The sequence below is a fragment of the Eleutherodactylus coqui genome, chromosome 5, assembly GCF_035609145.1.
Source record: "Eleutherodactylus coqui strain aEleCoq1 chromosome 5, aEleCoq1.hap1, whole genome shotgun sequence".
NCBI classification, from domain to species: domain Eukaryota; kingdom Metazoa; phylum Chordata; class Amphibia; order Anura; family Eleutherodactylidae; genus Eleutherodactylus; species Eleutherodactylus coqui.
The window spans coordinates 36,355,361-36,382,643 of NC_089841.1; the positions used below are offsets into that span (position 1 = coordinate 36,355,361).

General features: G+C 45.9%; 1 protein-coding gene across 3 annotated transcripts; it reads right to left on the bottom strand.

Moving 5' to 3' along the window:
* Positions 1-10,177: 10,177 nt before the first annotated feature.
* LOC136629168 (oocyte zinc finger protein XlCOF22-like) lies at positions 10,178-25,795 on the bottom strand. Of its 3 annotated transcripts, none has more exons than XM_066605324.1 (5): positions 25,724-25,795; positions 20,044-20,161; positions 19,641-19,781; positions 19,435-19,558; positions 10,178-11,685 (listed from the first exon to the last, which is right to left on the bottom strand). In XM_066605324.1, exons 2-5 carry the CDS (start codon positions 20,107-20,109, stop codon positions 10,370-10,372), a joined length of 1,647 nt encoding a protein of 548 aa, XP_066461421.1. In that variant the 5' UTR covers positions 20,110-20,161; positions 25,724-25,795; the 3' UTR covers positions 10,178-10,369. The 3 variants fall into 3 exon arrangements, with proteins under 3 accessions (XP_066461421.1, XP_066461423.1, XP_066461422.1); XM_066605326.1 differs by having other exon boundaries at positions 20,000-20,161; XM_066605325.1 differs by lacking the exon at positions 25,724-25,795 and adding an exon at positions 24,598-25,014.
* Between the last annotated feature and the right edge of the window lie 1,488 nt (positions 25,796-27,283).

Sequence of the window (27,283 nt, forward strand, 5' to 3'; positions counted from 1 at the left end):
TGTATTCTACCCTGTTCTACTTGGTACGCCAGTCCTCTCTCTCGGTCCCTAGTATGTGTAGGGACCGCCGCCCAGTTGCCCGCCTGGGGTTAGCCAGGAGTGGAGGCAAGTAGACAGGGGTTGCGGATAAGTTCTAGGGTAACCCGGGCTGGCGTATCATCGGGTAGGATACCGTAACATAATAACTGGCCCTTAAAATTGCCCAGCGGGGTTTGTTTTTGCTCTCCAATGGAGGCCCTGGGTAACCTTGCAAGTCAGTTTCAGGGTTTAGCGGGCGTGATCCAAGACCTGTCTGGTCATATGGTGGCCCAGGAGCAGCGGCAGAATGTGTATGTTTCTGCCGAACCTTCCAGTCCTGAGCCTAAGTGTCTTCTCCCTGAGGTGTTTTCCGGGGAGAGAAGTGTTTCGTTTTTCAGCTGGCATGCAGACTATATTTCCGGATGCGGCCCGGATCCTCTGCTTCAGAGTCCCAGAAGGCGGGATTGATTCTGTCCTTACTGGGGGGGTCCCCCTCAGACATGGGCTTATTCCTTACTCAAGAGTTCAGCCTGCCTGCCGTCTGTTGATTCGTTTTTTCGGGAACTAGGAGGTATTTTTGAAGAGCCAGACCGGTCGGGGTTAGCAGTATCTCATCTCATGGCATTACATCAGGGGCAGCAGTGTGCTGAAGACTATTGCTCTAAGTTTAGACAGTATGCCGGTGAAACCTCCTGGAAGGATAGTGTCCTCAAAGATGTGTTTTTGTTGGGCCTTTCTAATGCTGTCAAGGATCTACTTATATCCCATCCCGCTACCGCAACACTTAGTGAGGCGATGGAATTGGCAGTAAAAGCTGACAGGAGGCTGAGATCTAGACAAAAGGAACGACAGGCCTGTAAAACTAGGGAGTCCTGCAGACCTGCTTCTACTTCTCCCATGCCAACTTCTGGAGCCTAGCCTATGGAAGTGGACCAGCTCAGTCCCAAGCAACAGTGGCGGTTCTGGATGACTCATTGTCTTTACCTCTACTGTGGGGAAGCCAGACATCAGGTAGCAAACTGTCCACAGAAGCAACGGAAACATCAGTCTGAACCGGCGGAAACTTACAGATCCTAGACGATTGTCGGGAGGATCGCCCAGGATCACAGGTACTCCCTAAGTTGTTGGTGCCTTGTCGGGTTGGCTTCTGGTATTTTATTCGGTCCGGTCAAGCCTTTATTGATTCGGGTGCTGCCACCAATCTGATGTATTTAAATTTTGTCCGACCCCTGATAACCCTTGAATTCTCCAAGCTAAAGTCTTCCATACACTTTACCAGTATTCATTCAACTCCTTTGTCCACAGGTGTTGTCCAATGGAGGACCCCCATTCTACAGTTCACTATGGGTGTTCTCCATTCTGAGAATCTGTCCTTCCTGGTTATGGAAAGGATCTCTGTTGATGTCGTGCTTGGCATGCCCTGGTTGGCACGGCACAACCCCCAATTTGATTGGTCCACCCGGGAATTGACACATTGGGGGTCGTCCTGTCATAATCACTTAACAACTATATCCATGTGCTCAGGAGATACCGTGCTTGTCCCGGAGTATTTGTCTGATTTTCAGGATGTATTCTCCAAGAAACTGTCTGAGACAGAATGGCTGTGATTGGCCGACGCCACATGAGTTAGCCAATCAGAACATTAGCTTTCTGGAGGCTGGGATTTCAAGTCCCGCATCAAGAAAGCAATGCTCTTTCAGGGACGAGGAGGGAGCGGCAGCCTGCAGCAGCACTGCAGAACGCCGGGGGAGGGGAGTACTGCTTTTTTTTTTTTACACTTTTTTTTTTATATACCCGGCGTATAAGACGACCCCCGACTGCAGAGCAGATTTTTTGGGGTTAAAAGATCATCTTACACACCGGAATATACGGTGTGTGTATATATGTATAATAGTGAGTGCCACTGGCCGATATGGGGGGCCTTATTACCAATCCGGCCACTGCGGGGTTCACTTTTACTATACTGTCTTACAATTAACAATTAGAATCGGCGCTTTGAAGGCAACCATAAGGCTGATGTGGCCCTCAGTGAAAATGAGTTTGACACCCCTGTCCTTGAGGCTTTTAGTCATCTAAAAAGAGCATTTTCTACTGCCCTGGTGTTAGTACAGCCAGACGCACGGCAACCATTTTTCGTTGAGGTAGATGCGTCTGAGGTAGGAGCAGGAGCTGTGCTGTCTCAGTTAGTCAGTGGGAGATCCGGGTATTGCCCATGTGTGTTCTTTTCACGGAAGTTTAGCTCGCAGAACGTAACTATGACGTGGGTAACCGTGAGTTACTGGCGATCAAATGGACCCTTGAAGAGGGGCGACACCCTTTTTGAGGGAGCTAGACACCCCATTACCGTGTTTACCGATCACAAAAACTTGGTATATCTCGCGAATGCTAAAAGACTCCCAGCTCGTCAAGCCAGTGGGCGTTGTTTTTCGCCAGGTTTAATTTCGTCATGACAGATTCCAGGAGAAAAGAATGTGAAGGCGGACGCCCTGTCACGGAGTTTCGGGTCGCCGGAAAGTGAGACAGTTACTCCTGAGAATATCTTGGCACCTGGCGTGGTGTTGGCAGCTGTAGAAACTAACCTCGTCCCTCAACTACAGAATGCTCAGCAGGACGCTCCTTCGGGGTTGCCGGAGGGCAGATGATTTGTGCCAGAGACCTTACGTCTCAGAGTCATTGAAGAATCTCACTCTTCGGTTTTCGCAAGCCATCCGGGGGTTCAGGGGACTTTGGATCTTTTTTCCAGACACTACTGGTGGCCAGGCATGGCTTAGGAGATCCACGACTTTGTTAGGAGATGCTCTGTCTGTGCACGCAATAAAAGTCGGCCGCGTCCTCTGCAGGGGCCTCTAAGACCGTTACCAGGACCTTTGCACCCATGGTCGCAGGTATCGGTACATTTCATCACCAACCTACCGGAATCTCAGAAGTTCACCACTATTTTAGTGGTTGTCGATCAGTTCTCGAAGATGGCATATTTTGTGGAGTTAAAGAAGCTACCTTCGGCAATAGAATTTTCTAGGATTTTTGTAAAAGAAATCATTCGCAAACCAATGGTCAGACTGAGTGGAAGAACCAAGATTTAGTGCAATATCCACGGTTGTTTGCTAGTGAAAGGGCTGATCAGTAGGCAGAGTTCCTGCCGTTGGCAGAGTTTGTGCTGAACAACCGCACTTGTTCTTCCACTGAGGTATCTCCATTCTTTTGTGTATACGGTCAGCATCCTCGCTTCCTTACAGCGATCCCTACTCCATCTGTCTGTGTTGCAGCTGACATCGCCACAGATATGCTTCAAGGAGTATGGAAAGAAGTACAGAAAAACTTGGAAGCAACAGGGGCTCGTATGCAGTTGTGTAGTGGGAGGAGTCTGTAAGTTAGTGTCTGGACCTTACAGCATAGGGCAGAAGGTATACCTGTCTTCTAAAAATCTCAAATTAAAGGTTCCGTCCTTGAAGCTGGTGCCGCGTTACGTTGGGCCCTTTGTTGTCACATGTGTGTAGTGAATCCTCTCGCCTATGAACTGGACTTGCCAGCTACATGGAGGGTTCACAGGGTTTTTCATAAGTCTTTATTGAAATCTTTTGTCCCTTTGGGTAAGTTCTAGGGCAACCTGGACTGGCGTATCATCGGGTAGGATGCCGTAACAATGGGACTTCTGGGTTACTTTTTGTTAAGTTTTTTTGCAAGGCGAACAAAAGAAAAATATCAATTCTGGTATAAATTTTCTATATTTCGTGTGATGGCGTTCACCATGCACCATAAATAAAATAATATTTACTGTCTGGGTCGTTACAGATATGGTAATACCTATTATTATGTGTTGGTTTTTCAAGTTTTTTTTGTATTTTATCCATTTACAAAGGCTTTTTCTGGGGGAAGGGTGGGGGACACCGTTTATTTTAAACTAGTTATTTTTTAATTAAGCTTTTATTAGACTTTTTAGATGCTCATTTTTTGTCCATGAAGAGGACTTGAAGATGTGATTGTTCGATTGCTAGGATTGTGCACTGCATTACTTATGTAGTGCATTCTACTAAACCTATGGCATCAGCCTTTCTCGTCTGTATCATTGGGGGATGCAGCAAGACCTTGGGTATAGCTTCTGTGACTAGGAGGCGACATTAAGCAGAAAAGTGTTAACTCTTCCTACTAGCTATACGCCTCCTGCAAGTACCGTGCTATTCAGTTTTAGCTTCAATCAACGGTCTTCAGGACCACGTAGATGTGAGCAACATAGGGCAGGCACTCCCTGGTTCCCCACAAAGCGGGCAAGTGTCTGTCCTCCAAGAAGAAAAGGAGGCAAATGAACTTTTGTTTAAGTGTGACCCACCAGCCTATGGGTTTCCCCATCCTGGAGCACTCCCATGCTCTGAAGGTTGGCGAGTAGATGGGGTTCACTGCTGGATATGAGGGAGCATCTCCAGGATCATTACACCCAGCAGAGTAGGTAAGTAAATAGGTGAGTATCTCTCTCCTTGCTGCCCTGACAGGAGCCCCCTACTGTACTCGCCATGTGGCTTGTGTATTTTGCCACCATGCGGCTTGGGCTTTTGGCTGCCTTGAGGCCTGGGCTTTTTGCTGCTATACAGCTGGAACATTTTCTGCCGACGTGCGGTCTGTGTCCAGTGCAGCCGCGTGGCTGGGAGTGAGTGGGACCAGGAGTGTGCACCTAGTGTTCAGTTCCGCAGCACGGCCTGTGTGCAGTGCAGCCACTTGGGCGGGAGCGCACCTGGAGGTTAGTGGCTGTCACGCAGCCTACATATGTGGCCACCGCGTGGCCCGTGTATTTTGCCGCCGTGCTGCCTGTATATATGGCTGCTGTGCGGTTTGGGTATATTACCACCATGTAGCCTCTGACTGACCCGGCCACTCTGTGCTTGTGCCAGCCACCGCAGGGATGATGTCTTCGTGCTGCCGGGAGAGCTGGCCCTTTTGTGGCTTGCGAGGCAGCAGGTACGATGCGTAGGGTTCTGGTCTGTCAGTGTAGTCAGTCCAACTAATGTTTCACTACACCATAGAGTTCAGATGTCATGCATCCTCTAGTGTCTCATTTGGCGAAAGTCAGTTACCTCTCTATGGTTGAAGCGCCTCCCTTCAAATGGGTGAATTGCGTCAGCAGAGCTTTTACTGGACAAGTTTGTTCCATTCCTTCTCTGGATGAATCGCATAGGGAAGTTAGCAGCTAAACTTCCAACATACGGCAGCATGGCCATCACAGGCATCCAGGGACCTGGAGTTATCTCTTGGGATGCAAATAATATTTTCTTTATGGAATTCTTAAGGTATTTCCTTTTGATTGGTGCAGGTTTTCTGCATACAGTATGGCTGAGAGACGCTGGTGGTAAGCGTTTTCTTTATCACGTCTGATTCAATTTTTGGACTATGCCTTACAGGGGATGTGTCAGGATACAAATTGGTTAAATCAGAAGGATCCGGAAGCTCGCTGTAATCCTCCTGCTCTATTTCCTCCTGCAATATGGCTTGCAGGAGACTGTGACTCGGTATACGCCTATACTACTTTCAATCCTTAGCACTTGTCTCTTACTACTCCTCTTGTTTCCACAATGGGACCAGCAACATTAACGTACGTGATATTGCTGTGATGCCAAATTTTCATACTCTTAGTTAGAATCATGCAATGGTACTGACATCTTGGTAAGGGGCCAACCCTAGTTGACAATCCAGATAGTCTCTATTTCCAAGGCTAGACTTTTTCAAAAACCCATAGGCTTCATTCAGAAGGTGGATGCTGTGGCCATTGTCACACTCTGAGAGTGCTAGTCCTAAAAGTATTTTTCGGGCATGTGTCTCCATTGCCCATTTTCTTTGGCAGCGGTAGCTCCCACGCATTCATCGGGGATGCTTTCTCCTAACACTTCAATAGTGGCACTGTCGATTACGACAGGCTGAAGAATCTCTGAGCTCAAGTCCCTTATACTCTAAAGCTATCTAGACAACCGACGTTGCATATGGGGGTTGTCGGGATGCACAGCATGCCGCGCCTCAACTATGTTGCCTTGGGCCGGAGATCAGTTCCAGTGTTCAAGATACCCCACATTCTGGTGGTAGTCATCTGGATATTGCACTTCATTAAAGATGTTCAGCCCGGGAAAACGAGAGCCTCTACCCTGCAGGCCTTACAGCAATTGCCATCATGGGACTGCGACCAGACACAGTTGTGGAACGCTACGGGTCTTTGCTGGCATGTGGGATCCTTCACCTTCATTCTTCAAGGTAAGACTGTGAAGGACTTCAGTTTACACTTTTAACGATAGCAGCTCATCCCAAGGGATGCATCTGTCACAAGCGGGCTCTGTCTGACTTTGCAAGATTACCTCTCTCAAGGGGCATTCTTCAATCACCAAAGCTCTCTGCTGGTACTCCTGACAACCCAAGCAATGGCCTTGGTTTCCGAGTTAGGCTCTTCGCACTGACTCCGCCATGTAGCAGTACAGGTTTACATCTCTTCAGGCCATGTTATGGCATACATGTTACTTGGACAGCGGGTGCCTCATAATAAAGCTCCTCGTCGGGAGCTCTATCTCAGTGGATAGATGGGACTGTTACTCAGGCCCTTTTATACTCTGTTTCTGAGCATGCTGGAAGTCTAGGCATCCATTTACGCTAGTCACAGTTGAAGATCTGATTACGCTTCTTTACACGTGGCGTCTTATATTTCCTCCAGCCCCAAGGGACTGCTATGGAACGTCTGTAAAATCTTTCTCATCCTGTTCCTTGGAGGACACCGCACCCACCCAGTCTGTTATTAGGACTGTAACATATACTCCTCTTGGTTGGAGTGTTTTCAGTGCAGTCGCACATGGTGTTAGAATGAGTTATAGTTCTTGAGCATTGTTGTTTATTAACCATTGTTGTCGTAACCTACTTGGCTGCTCTGACTGCTTGCATACAAACTGAGTAGCTTGGTGCTTGCAGGGAGGGTATAGCTAATAGGAGGAGTTAACACTTTTCTGCTTAGTGTTGCCCCCTAGTGGCAGAAACTATACCCAAGGTCTTGCTGTGTCCCCCAATGAACAGGACGAGAAAGAGATTTTACGGTAAGTACAAAAATTTTGTTATTGTACTGTGCAAGAGGCGGAGCCTAATAGGCTGAGTAACATGGCAGACACGGAGGTCTTTGTCAGGCTTCCAGCAGCCATGGGAACCCATTGGTGCCATGTAACTGCACTACGGGTGCCAATGGGTGACAGCAAGAGCCCCTTCCTTTTGTCATCTGCTTACATGCTGCAGTTGCTATTGATATGGTATGTAAAGGGTGAAACTGCCAGGATCTGAGGTTTCCAAATGTCTGGCAGTTACAGCAGTAACTTGACTGTTAGTAGTCAGCCAAGTCACCGCCTTAAAAAGATGTATGTGCATGTTTTAAAGCCCATTAGTAAATGGAGAAGCGATACTGGTATTAGGTGCTGCTCTCCAATAAATTTCGACAGACAGTGGGATAAAATTATCCAACTTCTCATTTATTATATCAATTAAAACCAACAGATATGTATTTTGGGGTAGGCCCCTTCATCAGTCCGGCTGGGTAAGACAACACTCTTGGGGCTAGAGGATATAGACCCAGAAGCACTGGTGGAACCAGGAGGCATGGGCAGCTGAAACTGGAGCACCAGTCTTACCCAGCCTGACTGATAAAAAGGCCTACCCTAAAACACGTATCTGCTGGTTTTAATTGAAAGGGAAGTTGGATCATTTTATCCCACTGTCTTTAGAAATTTATTGGAGAGCAGCGCCTAAGTACCAGTATTGTTTCTCCACTCACTCCACTTGACCACCATTTGGTGGACCTATCTGGTTGGCCGCGCTTCCTTAGTGAAACTTGTTCCACACACGTTCACACTTTTTCTCTTCAGTTCCTTGAGGTTTCTTTGCCCTGGATATCTGTCTCTGTCCCAGACCCTTAAAGGGGTTGTCCCGCGAAAGCAAGTGGGGGTATACACTTCTGTATGGCCATATTAATGCACTTTGTAATGTACATTGTGCATTAATTATGAGCCATACAGAAGTTATTCACTTACCTGTTCCGTTGCTAGCGTCCTCGTCTCCATGGTGCCGTCTAATTTTCAGCGTCTAATCGCCGGATTAGACGCGCTTGCGCAGTCCGGTCTTCTTCTTTTCTGAATGGGGCCGCTCGTGCCGGAGAGCGGCTCCTCGTAGCTCCGCCCCGTCACGTGCCGATTCCAGACAATCAGGAGGCTGGAATCGGCAATTGACCGCACAGAAGACCTGCGGTCCACCGAGGGTGAAGATCCCGGCGGCCATCTTCACCAGGTAAGTAAGAGGTCACCGGAGCGCGGGGATTCAGGTAAGCACTATCCAGTTTTCTTTTTTAACCCCTGCATCGGGTTTGTCTCGCGCCGAACGGGGGGGCTATTGAAAAAAAAAAACCCCGTTTCGGCGCGGGACAACCCCTTTAACTACACTGGGTTTGCTCCACCTCTTTTCCTTTCTCTAAAGACCTTTAGTGACAGCCATACTGGCTGTTACTAAGGGGTTCTGTCATTTAAAAAAATAAATACTTACCTATTCCTCCTCCATCTGTCTTCTTACCGCATCTTCTACTCAACTATCTTCTCCAGTCCCTCGGGTCACCTCACTGCAAGTGGGCCGGATCCTCTTTCTCTTGCTTTGGAGTGTCCATATTCTGCATTCTTCTTCCTGCAGGTCAGTGTAGGTTACGTCACTAGTGACGTAACGTGCACTGCCTAGGAAGGAATGCCGATCTATTACCGAGGTTGCGCAGAGGCGCTGTCCTGCCACAAGGGTTCATATACTATTGCAAAAAGACAGTGCGCATGCACTGTCTCGGCAGTAGCTCGACACTCCCTCCTAGGCTATGAATGCTACATCACTAGTGACATAACGTACATTGCGCTGCAGGAAGGAGATTGGCAAGAATGGACACCTCGTCACCGGAAGAAGAATCGCTCCGGTTGGAGGTGAGGAGACCCGGGGGGACTGCAGTAGACAGAGGAGCTGGAGGGGGGGAAAATGTGGTAAGAAGATTGATGGGGGAGGAATAGGTAAGCAGAGAATTTTTGTTTTCTAATGACAGAACACCTTTAAGTGACCGGTTTTGATATTTGATTGGTGTGTCTTCCAGAATTCAGCTTTTCCTTCCATTTGTTATCGGGAATGGAACATTACTCGATCCACAGTGTCTTTTGTAGCGGGAAATCCTCATAGAAGGCATTACCACCCACAGCGGACAGCGCAGTAGACACCCATGGGTGCTTGATGATCGCATTCAGCAGCATCTGGCTAGAATCATCTGTGCGAACAAACAAGCGACTGGCATAAATCACATCCACCTTTAAGGCAGGAGGCTCCACACGCATATCCTGCAGGTCAGCACAGCGTTCTTTAAGCTTCCATGGGATAAGGGAGCAAGAAACACCCCCACCCCAGAGTCCCTGTTATCACAACTCTGGACAAAGTGCCTCATCTGGGCTTGTGAGGTCGGTATCTGGTACCTAGACGACCGGCAACACGTCACCATATCAATTGTTTCGGGCTGATAATAGAGTTCAGACCTTCATGACGACATGGACCCCGGTTGTCAACAAGGCACTGAGCAGCCTGGTGGTGGCTCTATACTGATGTGGGGGTGTGTTCTCATGGCATGGGTTTGATTGAGCCCTTGGAAGCTGCCATAGCAAACGCAATCCTAGGCAGATGGCTGCGGTTTGGCCGCGCGAAATCTCGCGCTGCAAACAAACCGCAGCATGTTTTATTTCTGTTCGGGGCTCGCAGAGGCAGTCGCTCACCGGCAGCCGGCACATGAAAGATCCGGAGCTGCGGGGCGCAGGTGTGTACGCGCTGCTCTCTGCAGGCGCTCGGGTCGGGTCCCGCGGCGAGAATTCTCGCTGCCGTATCCGACCCGGCCGTCTGCAGGCGGCCTTAAAAAGAACGACAAAACGAGAAGCAAACAAATTTTCATTCATCGTTCATCATGTTTACATTGAATAATACTTAACTTCGCACAATCCAACAAATTTTTTTAGACAATTGTGTCCATGTAAAAGGGTCCCTAGACTCTGTGGTTTGTGAAAAGTGCAGGACTTTGAGATATATATATATAATTTTTTTATTTTTTTTATACAGATTGTGACAAAAAATTAACACAGTTAGGAATTTTTGGTAAACACAAAAATGTGATTTATTTAATATGTAATTATCTAATGACACATTCCCTTGTAAGGGTATGGACCTGGCTATTCCCAGGGTTGAGATACATGTCCTGGCCCACTGGTGAAATAAAAAAGTATTCTGCTAGATTTTCATCTTATACTATTTTTCAATAAAGCAACTTACAAAAGAAAGGGAAAAAAGTCTACTCCCCCATGTGAGTTCTCAGATGTCTAAGAAAATGTGATTTGCTGGCAAAATTTTTTCTGCAATCTGAACATGAGAATGATTTTCCTATGTGTGTTCTTTGATGATCAACAAGATGTGCTTTCCTTGAGAAACATTTCCCACATTCTGTACATGAAAATGGCTTCTCTCCTGTGTGAGTTTTTTGATGTTGAAGAAGATTTGATTTAAGGGTAAAACATTTTGCACAGTTTGGACAAGAAAATGGCTTCTCACCCGTGTGAATTTTCTGATGTCTAACAAGATCTGATTTATAGGAAAAACATTTCCCACATTGTAGGCATAAAAATGGTGTCTCTCCTGTGTGAATTCTCTGATGTACAACAAGTTTTGTTTGCTGCGTAAAACATTTCCCACATTCTGAACATGAATACGACTTCTCCCCTGTGTGAATTCTCTGATGGTTTAAGAGGCGAGATTTCTCAGTAAAACACTTGCCACATTCTGCACATGAAAATGGCTTCTCTCCTGTGTGAATACTTCGATGAACTTTAAGATTGGATTTGTGAGTAAAACATTTCCCACATTCAAAACATAAAAATGGCTTCTCTCCTGTGTGAATTCTCTGATGTATAACAAGATGTGATTTCCAAGTAAAACATTTGCCACACACTGGACATGAATACAGCTTCTCTCCTGTGTTAGATCTTTCATGTTCTCCACTTGTGTGACTTATATTCTGTGAAGAATCAGAAGATGGGACTTGTATAAAAGGATCAAATGATGGATCTTTGCTGTGAAGGGCTGAGTGGATATGTGGGATAATTGCAGGTTCTTCATATGTATCTTGTGCAATTCTCTGATGTTGATCAAAATTTGATTCATCTTTAAAACATTTGTCCCATTCTGCATATGAACACGGCTTCTCCTCTGTGTGAATTCTCTGATGTCTAACAAGAGTTGATTTAACACTAAAACATTTCCCACATTCTGAGCATGAATATGGCTTCTCTCCTGTGTGAATTATTTGATGTCGCAGAACATCTGATTTCCGAGTAAAACATTTCCCACATTCTGAACATGAATATGGCCTCTCCCCTGTGGGAGTTCTTTGATCTTCTCCTCCTCTGTGACTTTTATTCTGCTCATCAGTCTGTGATGAATCATAAGATAGGACCTGTATAAAAAGATCAGATGATGGATCTTTGATGTGACGGGCTGAAGGGATATCTGGGATAATGGCATGTTCTTCATATGTATCTTGTGTGATATCACAATCTTCTGTTTTACAATCTATTGATAGCAGATGTCCCTCTGAGCTCCTAGTACTGTCATCTGACAAGAATAAAGAAGAAGATTTTAATATTCTTTTACAAGGTATCGTACTGGAAGCATGGAAAAATAGTCTATAACCCCAAGACTAATGGACACATTTTAATTACATTTAGTCAAAATATACCTTTCTCAATGAGAATCAGGAAGCCTTCATAACATGACCAACCCAACTGCCGTCATCCACATGGCAGGAGTTACTGGAAAGGTAGATGGTACATGGAGTCTGGGTAACACCGTGCCACCATAGCCACCATGTTTTGATGCAATTGTATAGCCAGTAGGAGCCTGTGCTACTCAGGTCTCACTTTGCTGTGCAAAAGCGTACTTTCATTGTGTGCACCTATTGGAAAACAGGACCCATTAGGTCCTTTTAAATTGAATATGTCTGAAAGTCACCAGCAAAGATGTGTACTCAGAAATCAGTAAGGAAACTGGAAACAACTAGAATGTTGTTGGATGTACATAATGGAGGCAGGGCAAAACTGCCACAAGCAATGGTGCAGAATATTAAAGACTGATTCTTGGCTTTGCCAAGAATATCTTTATGTAAATTGACTCAGAAGGTGAGGACACTGAAGAGCATGTGTGAAAGAGCAGCAGAGACATAAAATTTCCTTTATTTAGTTAATTCAAAGCCAGCAAAAGATGCGCATTTCGGGGTGAACCCCTTCATAAGTCAAGCTGGGTAATACATCTCTATTGGGAATGCAGCGGTATGGACCCAAAGTGCTGGTAACCATAGCAGAGGACCAAGGCTGCGACACCAACTTCTCCTGGGGTCACCAGCACTTTGAGTCCATACTGCTGCACTCCCAGTAGTGATATTTTACCCATCTTCACTGATTGAGTTCACTCTAAAATGCATATATTTTGCTGTTTTTTGACTAAATAAAAGAGAAGTTGAATATTTCATCCTGTTGTCACATGGCATCTAGTCCATCCACCATTGGTAGGTCAACCTGCTTTGCAGGACCTCACCCACCTGCTTACTATAACCCTGCTCAAAAGTTAGAGTTCTGGTCTTACACATTGGACTTAGGCTTTTGACACTTTTGGGTTTGCTCCACTTCCTTTCCTCTACCATCAGCTTATGATGTGACCATGCCAGAGTTCTGAGCAGTCTTTGGGCATCAAATCATTTCAAAGGAACTTTGGCCACCAGTGTCACCTGATTTGACCTCACTGGTCTTTTTCTTGCATAGCCTCCTGAAGAGAAAGTTTACTAGAATTAGCCCAAAACTATCCAGGACTTGGAAAAGAAAATCACAGAAGAAATTGCTATAGTGATGCCAGACATGCTTACCAGTGCCAAAAGCAATTTAGAGTGTTAAGTTCAAGCATGTCTGATTGGAAACAAAGGACACTTCCTGCACATGTAATGTGGGGTTCCTGATTCTTATCGAGTCAGGTATGTTTTGACTAAAATTTCATTTAAAAGTTCTTGAAGTCTAAGAGTTTATGATTAGAGATGAGCGAACGTACTCGGTAAGGGCGATTTCGCAATCGAGCACCGCGATTTTCGAGTACTTCACTACTCGGGTGAAAAGTACTCGGGTGCGCTGTGGGTGAGCGGGGGGCTGCAGAGGGGAGTGGTGGGGGGAGAGGGAGAGAGAGAGGGCTCCCCCCTGTTCCGCGCTGCTACCCCCCACTCCCCTCTGCAACCCCCCGCCCCACAGCGCATCCGAGTACTTTTCACCCGAGTAGTGAAGTACTCGAAAATCGCGGTGCTCGATTGCGAAATCGCCCTTACCGAGTATGTTCGCTCATCTCTATTTATGATCCTTCTGGGCTTCCAGCAAGTGGAATACCCTATACAACCATAAACATTAAATTGATGTACAGTAGAACCTCAACTAACTTCATTAATCCGTCCGGAAGCAGTAGACATCAATGTTAGTTGAGGACATTATTTCCATAGGAATTAATGTAAATCCAATTAATTGGTTCTAGACGTTCTAAAAAACACACCAAACCCCATTTAATAGAGAATAACTCTGGTCTTTAATACCAAAAGCAATAATACTGAATGAATATAAAACACAACTGTAAAGAATAAATTAACATTGCAGGGACATCATTATAGCAGTACATATCACTGTGTGTTATCTGCGCTTTGACATAGGACTGCAGGGACATCATTATAGCAGTACGTATCACTGTGTTATCTGTGGTTTGACATAGGACTGCAGTATTTATTTGCAAATGTTTCTTTACTGTACTGTACTTACATTTTGCAGTACAGTTGGGATTCAAGAGGCAGGCAGCGTTCAGCCAGCACTTTGGGGATTCAGCTGCTGTACTGTGTCAGGAGGCAGGCAGACACAGCAACGTTCAGCCGGCACTGTGGAGAGGGGAGGGGGAGGAGTACGCGCTCGCTGATGCAGGAGAAGCAGGAAGTGACCGGCATCAGCTGCGCGCCGACTCACTGAGGGACCACCGCTGCCCTGACACATCGACTCAAGTTGAAAACAGCTTTACTTAAGAGCAATGTTACTCAAGGGTTTATTGTAATTTGTGTTTTATATAGAAGTCTTATAAGTCAAGGAGCAAAACACAACTATTGATGTCAGGCTGTTTTACAAAGGCTGATAAATCTTATAGGTTATAGATTATCACTAGAATTCTTGATTTTTAGAAGCATAGAAGGGGTGAGTAGCCATATAGTGAGCTGCAACGTATGCTTAAAATCTACAGACCTACTAGAGGAAAAGCCAAACTTCACCTGCCAGAAATGCAAGCTTGTGTCTCTACAGGAGGAAAAGATGCAAAGTCTCCAGGAAAGAATAGCTACATAGAAACTCATTAAGGAAGAGAAGGATTTCCTCTATAGAGCAGAAGTAGCTCTTCAGAATGCTAAAGAAGAAAAAATGTCCAGTGTACCTGCAGAAGCAGGGGAATGGAAGCATATGACCCAAAGAAGCAGGAGGATTAGGAATCAGCCAGCACCCATACTGCTCGGGAAACAGTACCAGGCTGTCACACAGGAGGAAACATAGAGGTACATCAAGGAATCACTTTGCCCACAAAGAACAGTCTAGTAAGCACTCAGAAACCTCTTGGATGGAGAAGAAGAAAGGGGGAGTGGTGGTTGTGGGGGATTCCCTATTGAGAGGAACAGAGGCTGCTGTCTGCAGACCGGACACCTCACAAGAGGTGTGCTGTCTTCCAGGTGCACTAATCAAAGATGTGTCTGGTGCTGTCTTCCAGGTGCACTAATCAAAGATGTGTCTGATAGGCTGTCAAGACTCTTCAGTTCTACAGAACACCACCCATTCCTACTAATACATGTAGGGACAAATGACACTGCAAAAAAGGACCTTGCAACTATCTGCAGAGACTTTGAAGACCTCGGAAAGAAGGTGAAGAAACTAGGAGCACAGGTGGTCTTCTCATCCATCCTCCCAGTAGATGGCCATGGAATAAGAAGATGGAACAGGATCCTAAAGTTGAAGAACTGGCTACTTTGATGGTGCTGTCAGCAAAGATTTGGATTCCTAGACCATGAATTACCTATATGATGGACTGCTTGCTAGAGACCAGTTGCACCTTACAAAGACAGGTAAGCATATATTTGGTAGGCACCTTGCTTCATTCATTTGGAGAGCTTTAAACTAGAACAATATGGGAAGGGAAGTGAAAGGCCAGGTAAAAATATGTGGCAAAAATTGGTTAACGCTACTATTCCATACAATTACATAGTTTATAGGGAGCGTAGATGCCCAAGAAAATTTGACAAGGTGTGGGGTAAGTGGTTGCGGTTCCCCTTACGTCTTACCCTCCACGTTTACTCTTATCCTCCATCACAATAATTCACAGATGCCCCCAATAGCGAGTATTCTCTGTGGCTGAAACCCGAGGCCTACTAACAAGTCTATTCTTTGACAACAAGTCCTTCTTTCTCCCTCTAGGTAGTGTTTTCCGCTATATTACCCCCTTTGTCAAATGTTATCAGCTGTACACTAATTTGTTATACTTTTTGTTGAACTACAATGGTATAAAAGATGTTGTAATTTACTTAGTTTTCAATAAAACAAGTTAAATAAATAATAAATTTTATATTATAGCGAACTAGCTGATATACCAGTCTTTGCCCGAGTTAATTTGGTACAGGTCAAACAGAAAATTTTATGAAGTGGTGGTTGCTTCAGAGGAACCAAGGAATAAAACATGTCTACACATAGAGCAGTGTTAGATTCTCCTCAGACTGCATGTACCAATGTCCCTCTGCAGAATCTGCCACCCCTCCCACTCTTCACTTTTTACCCTTAAAGGGGTTGTCCCGCGCCGAAACGTTTTTTGTTTTTTTCAACCCCCCCGTTCGGCGCGAGACAACCCCCGATGCAGGGACCTAAAGAAAAATCCGCACAGCGCTTACCTGAATCCCCGCGCTCCGGTGACTTCATACTTACCGGCTGAAGATGGCCGCCGGCATCTTCTCCCTCCGTGGACCGCAGGGCTTCTGTGCGGTCCATTGCCGATTCCAGCCTCCTGATTGGCTGGAATCGGCACGGGGCGGAGCTACACCGAGCCCCATTGAGAAGAGCAGAAGACCCGGACTGCGCAAGCGCGTCTAATTTGGCCATTAGACGGCGAAAATTAGTCGGCTCCATGGAAACGAGGACGCTAGCAACGGAGCAGGTAAGTGAAAAACTTTTGATAACTTCTGTATGGCTCATAATTAATGCACAATGTACATTACAAAGTGCATTAATATGGCCATACAGAAGTGTATAGACCCACTTGCTGCCGCGGGACAACCCCTTTAAAGGTAACGCCCCTTTTTATTCTAGTTTATCCCCAGGCTGGAGGTTGCAGCCCCTTCTTAGCCTTAAAGGAATGCTCCATCCCTGTAGTCCAAGGCTACTTACTTATGTACTTTATACCCTTTCAGTATATGTATACAGAGGCCAGTTAGATTCTTCTCAGTATATATGAGTACACAGAGGTGAGGTAGGTTCTCCTCAGTATACAAATAATTTCCCTAGGCTTTATGGTTTCTGAGAAAATAACTCTCCCATGTATCACAGATTTTCCCCTTTATGACCCTTTTACTTTGTGACCCCTTTACTTTTCCTATTTAGGACCTAAAGAATGATTGTGCCAAATTTCAAGTTTATGCGGTATTAATTACATTACACAGGAGTCACTAAGTTTTGTGCTTAGAATTGAATAATAAAGTTTTCGACACCTTTACATTTTCCTATTTACGACCTAAGGAATGGTTGTGCCTAATTTCAAGTTTGTATGACACCGGGAAGTTAGAAAATTACTAGAGAGTCAGTCAGTGAGGGCTTTCGCCTTTATAGATTAATACATTTCAGAGCCTTATTAGAAGTGAAAAGAAAGAACCAAGACAAAAAATTCTGAAGGAAAGGAGAGGAGCAAGAGACACCGATCACAAACTTGTGTAAGCGCTGCAGAATATGTTTGGTGCTATATAAATAAGGATGATTATTATTATAATGAATTGAGGCTTGCAATAGAGTCCAAAAGCAATAAAAAGGGATTTTGGGGGGTAGGTCAAAAGCAGAAGAAAAGTCAAAGATGCTATTGGATGCTTACAAAATGAAAATGGTGAATTGGTTAAGAATGATGCTAAGAAGGCCGAACAGGTCTATTTGTATCTGTTTTCTCTCAGAAAGTAAATGTAACATCAATTGATCTTCCCTGTGCTATTGGGGGAATAAAAGAAAGCAGGCTATCCATAATCAGAGAGATGGTGAGGGAAGACTTAGCTAACTTAAATGAATTCCCAAGGTCCAGATGAATTATATTCTAGGATACTAAAAGGAAGCAGCGGAGGTAATTGCTGAGCCACTCCCCATAATCTTTGAAAATTCATGGAGAACAGGAGAAGATAGGGACAACTTTTGCCTTTTTCCAATCTTCAAAAAGGGAAGAAGGTGGATCCAGGAAACTACAGGCCTGGGAGGTCGAGTTCTAGACTGGGAAAAATCTTTGAACAGTATATATGAAAATACTTGGATAAGAGTGGAGTAATTAACCAAAGGCAGCCTTGGTTGTGCAAGTGGGGTACCACAAGGCTCTGTCCTAGGCCCAGTGTTGTTCAACATTTTTATAAATGATCTGGAGGAGGGAATTGAGGGGAAGCTGATCAAATTTGCCGATGACAGAAAGCTAAGGGGAATAGCTAACACTAGGGAAGAGAGAGAGCGTATTCAAAAATAACTGGTACAGCTTGAACAGTGGGCGGCGAATAACAACATGGTATTTAACAAGGAGAAATGCAAGGTCCTACATCTAGGCAAGAAAAATGTAAACAAAAAAAAAAAAAAAAGAAAATCACATACAGAATGGGAGGAATTGAGCTAAGCAGCAGTACATGTGAAAAAGACTTGGGTATACTAATAGATCATAGACTGAACATGAGTCAACAATGTGATGCAGCAGCCAAAAAGGCAAATACAATTCTGAGATGTATTAAGATAAGCATAGAGTCTAGATCATGTGAGGTCATTATCCCCCTCTACTCTTCCTTAATCAGGTGCCATCGGAAATACTGTGTCCAGTTCTGGGCACCACGATTTAAAAAAAAAAGAAAAAAAAGAAGATATATTAAAGCAGATCTTAAATCAACCAGTAAACCTCAGAGCGAGGATCAGCAGATCATGATGTTTCGCCACCAGCTGTTATCTTGCAGTTTCCCCACTTCTGTGTTGACCTCCAACATGCTTGCAGTATGATGATGGGATGCCATGACAGGAAGGAGCTTTATGAAGGCCCCTAATACTGGTTGCAGTTATATACAAAATAACAGCCTAAATTTTCCTTTTTTCTTAAATCTCCCCAACCAAAAAAAAAAAAAAGTTAAATCAATAGTAGTATTTAATCAATAAATGACATTTAGCCTGAAATCGTTGTAATGAAAACTATGACTCACTCCACAAAATAACAAACCCACATATAATTACATCAAAAGGAAACATTTCAAAAGTTGGGGCTCCAGGAATGCAGCAAGGCCAAATGCACACGGGCGGAAATTCTGCGGCGGGACTTCATGCAGAATTTCCGCCCGTGCACGCTGCCATAGGATTGCTTTATAATAATGCAATTCTATGCAGACAGCCGTGATTTGACTGCGTGAAAACTCGCATGGTAAACTAATCGCGGCATGTTCTATTTCTGTGCGAGCCTCAGAGGCCCGCATGGAACAGTCACTGGTGACGCACCACCCCTGTTCTGCGCATGTGAGCCAGCCGGCACAGAGCAGAGAAGAGCGAGACGCCGGGAGGAGATGAGCGCCGGGTCACTGCAGAGGTATGGCTCACATGCCGCTGCGAGAATTCTCACAGCGGGATCGGACCCGGCTGTCTGCAGGGGGTCTAACTTAATTTTTTTTCCCTCATGGAATTATCTATCATTGTGCAACATAAGGAAAATATAAAAATATACTTCTGATATCACCATATTCTACTGAAACAGAATAAGGTAAAAGTTATTAATACTGCATAGTGAATTATCAAACTTTAAGGCCCAAAAACCATAGCGGAATTGTAGTTTATCTTCCACTGCTACCAAGAAAAAAGTGAACTTGAATTAAGAAATTATTATATGTACCACTAAAAGCTGGCATTGAAAAATACAGCTGATCCAGCCAAAAAGCACCCGGTCATCTATGTCATCAGAAGAAGAAAAAAGAAGACTTTAAAAAACAAAACACAACAAAAAAAACTTGCGGTCTTGAATGCCAAAAAAGCTCAGGCCCAAAGGGGTTAATGTCAACATTACCTGGTGATGGGAGTAGCTGGTGGTCTTCCATCATGGCCTCCTTGTACAGATCCTTGTGTCCTTCTAAATACTCCCATTCCTCCATGGAGAAATAGACAGCGACATCCTGACACCTTATAGGAACCTGACAACACAATATACAGTCATTACCCAGAAGCCTCCAGTGCTGTTACTGTATAATGTCCCAGCATTCCCTGCAGCATCACCTCTCCCGTCAGCAGCTCAATCATGTTGTTGGTGAGTTCTAGAATCTTCTGTACATTGATGTCCTCATGTCTTCCCCATCCATCATACACAGGGGTCCGACAGCCATCACTAGAGGTCTTCTTCACTAAGGTAGTGTAATCCTGTATATGGGAAGACAGTAATAAATATGACTGCAGACATTTCCATCACCTTCCCGGTGACATCATCTGCTATTACCATAGATAAGAATCATGCAATGTGACATCATCAGAATCTCCCCCCTCTCCAGTGACATCATCTGTTATTACCATTGATAAGAATGTGATGATGTGACATCATCAGAATCTCCCCCCTCTCCAGTGACATCATCTGTTATTACCATTGATAAGAATGTGGTGATGTGACATCATCAGAATCTCTCACCTCCCCAGTAAGCTCGAGGAGTATCTCTAAGGTAAGATTTAACACATTCTCCGTCATCCTTTTCATGTTCCTTTCCTTCTTGGGTCAATGAGGAAACTTCTCTTTTATTGTTGGGGTCCTGGATAGAAAGATAGGCCAATGTAAAGACTACACAAAACCCCATGTAAAAAAATAACAAAAAAACTAAACAATACTATTATTAGATATAATAAGGTTTTATTCTCTCTTTCTGTATGGACTGTAACATAAGATGAGCAAATTATGAAGAGTCAGGAAGTAGGCCGTCCACAGTAGGGGATTTCTGTAGTATATGTAGCGGGTCACTGTTGCTGCCCTGCACTTGGTTTTATCACTATCTCACTGTTCATTTAATATCAGCCTGATGAAGGACCTCGACTGCCCGAAACGTCGCTATAAGCTGCAATAAACGAGTTTTTTAGTTTATTTCCATTTTTAAAATGCAAGGGAACATATTCTCCGGCTATTACAGAGCAGAGGGTCTTTGTACAAACAAGATCAGAATTACATATACAGTTAGTCCCAGACTTACGAACAGGTTCCGTTCCAGGAACCTGTTCGCAAGTCCATTTGTTTGCAAGTCCGAACAAATGGTTGTATGTAGCGGGATCGCGGGTGGAACCCGCTCCATACAACGTCAGGCACCGGCTGTTCTTACAGCGGGCACCCGGCGGCAGCAGTTCCAACGAGCCGCGCCGCTTGTCCGAACTATTAACACTTTAAATACCGCTCTGACAGCGGTATTTAAAGTGTCAACAGTTCTGACGAGCGGCGCAGCTCGTTGGAACTGCTGCCGGTGGGTGCCCGCTGTAAGAAACTGCCGGCACCCGACGTTCAGGGGGCCCGTACAGCGTCCCACGATGAGATCGCGGGACGCTGTGCGGTTGCTTGGCAGCCGGGGACCTCCTGAAAGGCCCCAGGGCAGCCTATGCAGAGTGCCCATCAAGCGCACTGCTTGATAGGCACTCTTCATAGACAGCCCTAGGGCCTATCAGGAGGTCCCCGGCTGCCTAGCAGCCGCGATCTGACCGGACAGGCTTCTATCAGCCTTGATAGAAGCCTGCCCGGTCCCTGCACAGTATTATGTCATGCCATAGCATGACATCATACTGTGTAGAACAGATTGTTCGCATCTTGCGAAATTCGTAAATCAAATGTTCGCAAGTAGGGGACTATCTGTAGTATTAAAGGGGTTGTACCAGAATTACAAGTTATGCACAGGATAAAGGACAGCTTGCTGATTAGTGGAGGTCTAACTGCTAAGACCCCCACAGATCCTAAAAATGGTGGAGGTTTGTGTCTCCTGTCCCCCTCACTACAAACTTACTGCACTCTCTGCAGTGAGGAGGAGAATAAATGGATCAACAGTTGTGCAAGCGTGTCGTCCCTCCTTTCATTTTCATTGGGACTGCAGAAATAGCTGAGCAGCACCTGCTCAAGTATGACTGTCAGCCCCATTGAAATGAACAGAGTGCTGACCGCACTCAGCAAACGCTCCATACACTGCGACGTAACCCCAGGTAGGAGAAGCATCCCCACAAGAACGAGTAGAGGAGGACATGGGACTTCGGTTCTCAGGATCGGTGGGGGTTCTTAGCGGTGAGGAAACCTGGTACAATCCCAATACACTTCAAGAATTTGAATAATAGTAGTGAGGGTCCTGCTCACAACAGCTTAGAATCTATAGAAATACGGTAGGTACAATAACAGAACCAAGCGTATTACATAGAAACAGTACCAGAACCACGTTTACTGCATAGACATGGTACCGAACACACTAATACCATTTTCCCTGAAAATAAGCCCTACCTGGATAATAAGCACTACCCCTAGGGGAGGGGAGTTGGGGCTTGAAATATAAGCCGTCCCTTCAAAATAATCCCTAGCTACAATAAGATAAAAAAATAGCAATACTCACCTAGCCTCCGGCGTCTGTTTCCCTCGCCCTGGTCCTCAGCGCTGACAGGATTCTCTTTTGGTGCCGGGGCTTTGAATACCTCGCCTCCAGTAAGAGGGCGCTGTGATTGGATCGAGTGCCAGCCAATCAAAGCCGGCGCTTGATCATTCAAGCCATTCAGTGATGCCAGCAGGGAATTGATTGGCGCCATGTACACCGGGAACCCGGATGGATTCCGAGCAAGAGCAAGATGGTGGATATTATGTATGTATTGAATTCAGCTGTGTGGATATCTGTGAGAGGGGGAGGAGCATTATATTGACCATTCTATTGGTAGCGATGTCATGTGTTTTAGTATTTAAGGGGGGTAAGTTATATGCTGTATTATGCTTCATAAAGACCATTGAATGGTGAAAACGTCGCTTGTAACTTTTTACTGAAGATGGAGGAATAAAGGTTGGACTTTTTATGCACCACAACTTTTCTCCTGCCATTTATACTTTCTTCTATGGATTGCAGTTTCTGTTGGGAAATTTTGGAGTCTATTTCCCTAATCGGCTTTGCAGTTACTCGTGCCTCCCATGAGAAGGGTATTGCATTTATTGTGCTGTTGGTGAAACACTGTTAGTCTGATCACTGAAGGTTGTGATTGGTTCATTGAGCACCAGCTCTGATTGGCTGGTGCTCAATCTAATCACAGGGCATACTGGAGGTGGGGTATTCAAAGCACCATCAACAGAAGAGAATCCTGTCAGCACTGAGAACTGCAGCAGCGTGGGGACCAACGTAAGGGATGCAGACGCCGGCAGCAAGGTGATTATTGCTTTTTTTTTTAGCTTATTGCTTATACTCACCTAGCCGCCGACATCTGTGTTACTATGCTGGTATCAGCGCTGACAGGATTCCCTTCTCCTGGTAACTGGGCTTTGAATACCCCATCTCCGGTAATTGGATCGAGCGCCAGCCAGTCAGATCTGGTGCTCGATGAACCAATCAAAGTGCTTACCGGAGGGCAGGGTATTCAAAGCCCCATTACCAGAAGAAGAGAATAATCTCAGCGCTGCAGACTGCAGCAGCACGGGGACCAGCGTAAGGGACACAGACGCCGGTGGCTGATTCAGTATAAGACACTCTCTGAAAATAAGACACTGTCTCTGTTGAGGGAAAAATAATATAAGACAGTGTTTTTCGGGAAAACACGGTATATATATCCAGAACAGAATTAAATATGCAGATGCCCAACCTTTACAGCAGCCTGGAGGGCACACATGTTGATTTCAAGCCCCCCACCCCCTGAAATTCCTGCAAAAGAGCACCATCGCAAGAAAATGCAGCGATATCGCACAGAACACCAATGTGTTATCACTGCAATTTTCTCACGGCAAATCGCTGTCGCTCATGTGAAAGAGGCCTTCAAGGCCCTCAAGGGGATACAAGCTTGACAAAGACCGTATTTCTTTCTGTAAACAGTCAAAACATTGATAGTTACTGTACTTTTATGGAGGAATAAAGAAGACCTAATTAAATTGTCCCCCACCGGGCCGTTCTGTCCAGACTGTTAGTAGGTGTTGGGACCAGTGGATGTGTCAGGGCACACAAGGTGACCGGGCTCAGGGCTTCCCGACAGACCACCAGTAGAGAGGAGCATCTCACAAGACTGTTAGGAGGTGTTGGGACCAGTGGATGTATGAAAGCACACACCGTGACCGGGCTCAGGGCACCCTGACAGACCACCAGTAGAGAGGAGTGTCTGACCAGACTGTTACGAGGTGCTGGGACCAGTGGATGTGTGAGGGCACACAAGGTGACCGGGCTCAGGATGCCCCAACAGACCACCAGTAGAGAAGACCATCTGATCGTCCAACAAGCACCAGCAGCTCCAACTGTTTAGTTGTCCACCATCCAGAGGCAGGTCGCGCTATTGTTACAGGCCCCTGTGTCTGTTGGAACCATTTCCAGGCACTAGCTGAAGGACATTTGGTTTCATGGCTCTCAGAACATGTACGGTCTTTGACACCCAACCACCACCTCCATTTGCAGTGATGTTGTGAATAATGAAACTGGACGGAACCAGAGTGGAACCAGGTTGTCTTCAGCGACAAATCCAGGTTTAGTTTGGGCGCTGGCGATGGACGTTTTCGTGTCTGGAGACCTAGGGGGGAATGCCTCAATCCTGCCTTAGCTCTGGAGCAGCGCAGTGCCCTTACTGCTGGTGTGATGGTCTTGGAGAGGCCATCGCATACGGCAGTCAGTCCCCCTTAGTAGTGGTACGAGGGACAATGACCGCTCAGCTATATGTTCAGGACATCCTGCAACCACATGTGTTGCCTCTCATGGCGGCTTCCAGTAAGCTAATGCTCGGCCGCACACACAAGGGGGGGGGGGTCACAAGAAGCCCCCACAACATTGCCACACCTCGGTGGTCTGCCTGCTCACCAGATTTATTGCCAACAGAACATGCATGGGGTCATCTGGAATGCCAACTTCAACAGCCAATGAGTTTGCACAATATGAAGGTTCAGTTACAGCAACTGTGGAGCAATATGTTGGTGGATACCATCCAAAACCTGTATATCTCCATCACATATTGTATCCAAGCTAGAGGTGGTACAACAGGGTGCTAGAGCCTCAATGCCCACCTGTATCACATCTTGTATCCAAACTAGAGGCGGTACAACAAGGTGCTAGAGCCTCCCTGTCTGTATCACATCTTGTATCCAAGCTAGAGGAGGTACAACAAGGTATAAGAGCCTCCATGCCCGCCCGTATCACATGTTGCATCCAAGCTAGAGGTGGTATAACAGGGTATAAGAGCCTCCATGCCCACCTGTACCATATCTTGTATCCAAGCTAAAAGCGGTACAAGAGGGTGCTAGAGCTTCCATGCCTACCTGTATCACATCTTGTATCCAAGCTAGAGGCGGTACAAAAAGGTGCTAGAGCCTCCCTGTCTATATCACATCTTGTATTCAAGCTAGAGGAGGTACAACAGGGTACTAGAGCCTCCATTCCCGCCTGTATCGCATGTTGCATCCAAGCTAGAAGTGGTACAACAGGGTATAAGAGCCTCCATGCCCACCTGTACCATATCTTGTATCCGAGCTAGAGGCGGTACAACAGGGTACTAGAGCCTCCATTCCCGCCTGTATCACATGTTGCATCCAAGCTAGAAGTGGTACAACAGGGTATAAGAGCCTCCATGCCCACCTGTACCATATCTTGTATCCGAGCTAGAGGCGGTACAACAGGGTACTAGAGCCTCCATGCCCCCCGTATCACATCTTGTATCCAAGCTAGAGGAGGTACAAGAGGGTACTAGAGCCTCCTTACAAGGGGTCGGTTTTCTCCTTTTGCTCTGATATTGTAATCACTTACTTATATCAATGTTACAATTATACAGAGACAGTGTCATTCTATTCCACAACTCCTTCTAGGGGACAATCTATGTATATTACAGACCCAACCTCCTCGGGGAGGGATGGAAAAACTATGTCAGGCCATGAAAAGTTCAATCACTGCAGAAGTAGTAAACATAAAGCCTGATTCCATCTAGCAGCTAATCCGAGCCGATCAGCAAGCTCCATCTACCCCAGCATGGCACCAACTAAATCCAGCGTCTCCCACAACAGATGAGCCCCCCAGAGGCAGAAGACACAGATGTTACGGCACTTAGAATGTGACCGACAAAAAGAATAGTTTCAGTGTTAAAAATCGTTCCTGAAGGGGTTAACCTTCCCCGGCCCCACCAAGAGGGGACACACAGACCTCCACCTGCAGAGCCGGACAGCAGCCGCGTGCTTCCAGGACCTGTGATGATGTCACCATCATGTGATCAGTCATCTTTGTGGGAGGAGTCAGGGATCACATGACATTGGATTGTCTCATACTGCTCCCTGGCGCTGGGTTACAAGGGTGGTTGCAGGGTGTGGTCACATGATATGCTGTGTTTCTACGGGCACAGAAAAATAGACAGAAGGGCCGTTGATTTGCCACACAGAGACTATGAAGCTTCGTCCGTATCCTCTGTGTATTTCTGCCGGGCGATTCGTTGTAATGGCCTGTGTCATATGCACCACAGCGTAGCTAAAGGCTCAGGGGCCCAGGTGCAAAAGTTCAGCTTGCCCCATCCATCACCTGTACCCGTACCCATACCTAACCCATGCTTGCAGCAGAGGTGTAACTTGAAGCTGCTGGGCCCCAATGCAAAACCTGTAACAGGGCCCCCAACTATAATGCCTTATTCATTGTACCTGGCTCCCTATATGGAGAAAAGAGGCCTTATGGGCCCCCTAAGGCTCCTGGGCCCGGGTGCAACCGCATCCTCTGCATCCCCTATAGTTATGCCTCTGGCACCAAAATAGGATGTGTTGCTGTTATTTTCCACACAACTGAAAAAAGTGCGCAAATAGTGTAATTTGCACATAATACATGGCACAGATACGCTGGAGTCAGCGACCCCTCGGGGCTCACACAAGTGTATTCAGTGCGGGCGGGCCGTGTGTCGGATGGCTTCTATTCAGTAGAAGCCGTCTTTGCAAATCCGCAGGAAAATGGAGCATGCTGCGTTTTTTCATCCGCAAGTGGAAACTGGAATTGGTTTCCCTCATGTGCCTGAAGAATCACTTTTGCATTGCACACTGTGGGCGGTATTTGCTGCGGAATATGGAGGTGGGCGCCTGCTCCGGACTACGCAACTTAAAGCCGCCTGTGTGCATTCACCCTTAGGCCTCAGGCCAGATTCGCATGGGCATATGCCTATTTACGTATGCATTTGCACTACATATTTATGCCTACGATGTTGAAGCTGCTGGGCCCTAATGCAAAACCTGTAACAGGGCCCCCAACTATAATGCCTTATTCATTGTACTAGGCTCCCTATATGGAGAAAAGAGACCTTATGGGCCCCCTAAGGCTCCTGGGCCCGGGTGCAACCGCATCCTCTGCATCCTCTATAGTTACGCCTCTGGCACCAAAATAAGATGTGTTGCTGTTATTTTCCACTGCATTTTTTACGGTAGTTTTAGGCTGCTCTTCTGCTCGCTACTTTTTACCAGAATTAGCGCGGTGTCCCTAGTGCATTGGTAACCGCGGTACAATGCCACCACTGATTTCAATGGGACCTCACAGACCAGCGCTCGAACATGGCGTTTCTAACTCTGCGATTTTTAAGCGCTGTGTTCTATTTTTCTGCGTTTTTGCTTTTTTTTAACGCACATAATTAAAAATAACAGCTGAAATCGCATTAAGGTGCCACTTTTTCAAACAGCGTTTAACTGAATGCACGTGTGAGGGCTCATGTGAAAACAGCCTTGCATAACTGTGGGG

What these genes read in the sequence shown, in the direction of transcription:
- LOC136629168 (XM_066605324.1), bottom strand. Translation starts at nt 20,109, where the DNA reads ATGAAAAGGATGACGGAGAATGTGTTAAATCTTACCTTAGAGATACTC. An exon ending in TCCTCGAGCTTACTGGGGAG is followed by an intron (nt 19,782 to 20,043) that starts GTGAGAGATTCT and finishes TCCCATATACAG; the next exon opens with GATTACACTACCTTAGTGAA. An exon ending in CCAGCTACTCCCATCACCAG is followed by an intron (nt 11,686 to 19,434) that starts GTAATGTTGACA and finishes TATTCTTGTCAG; the next exon opens with ATGACAGTACTAGGAGCTCA.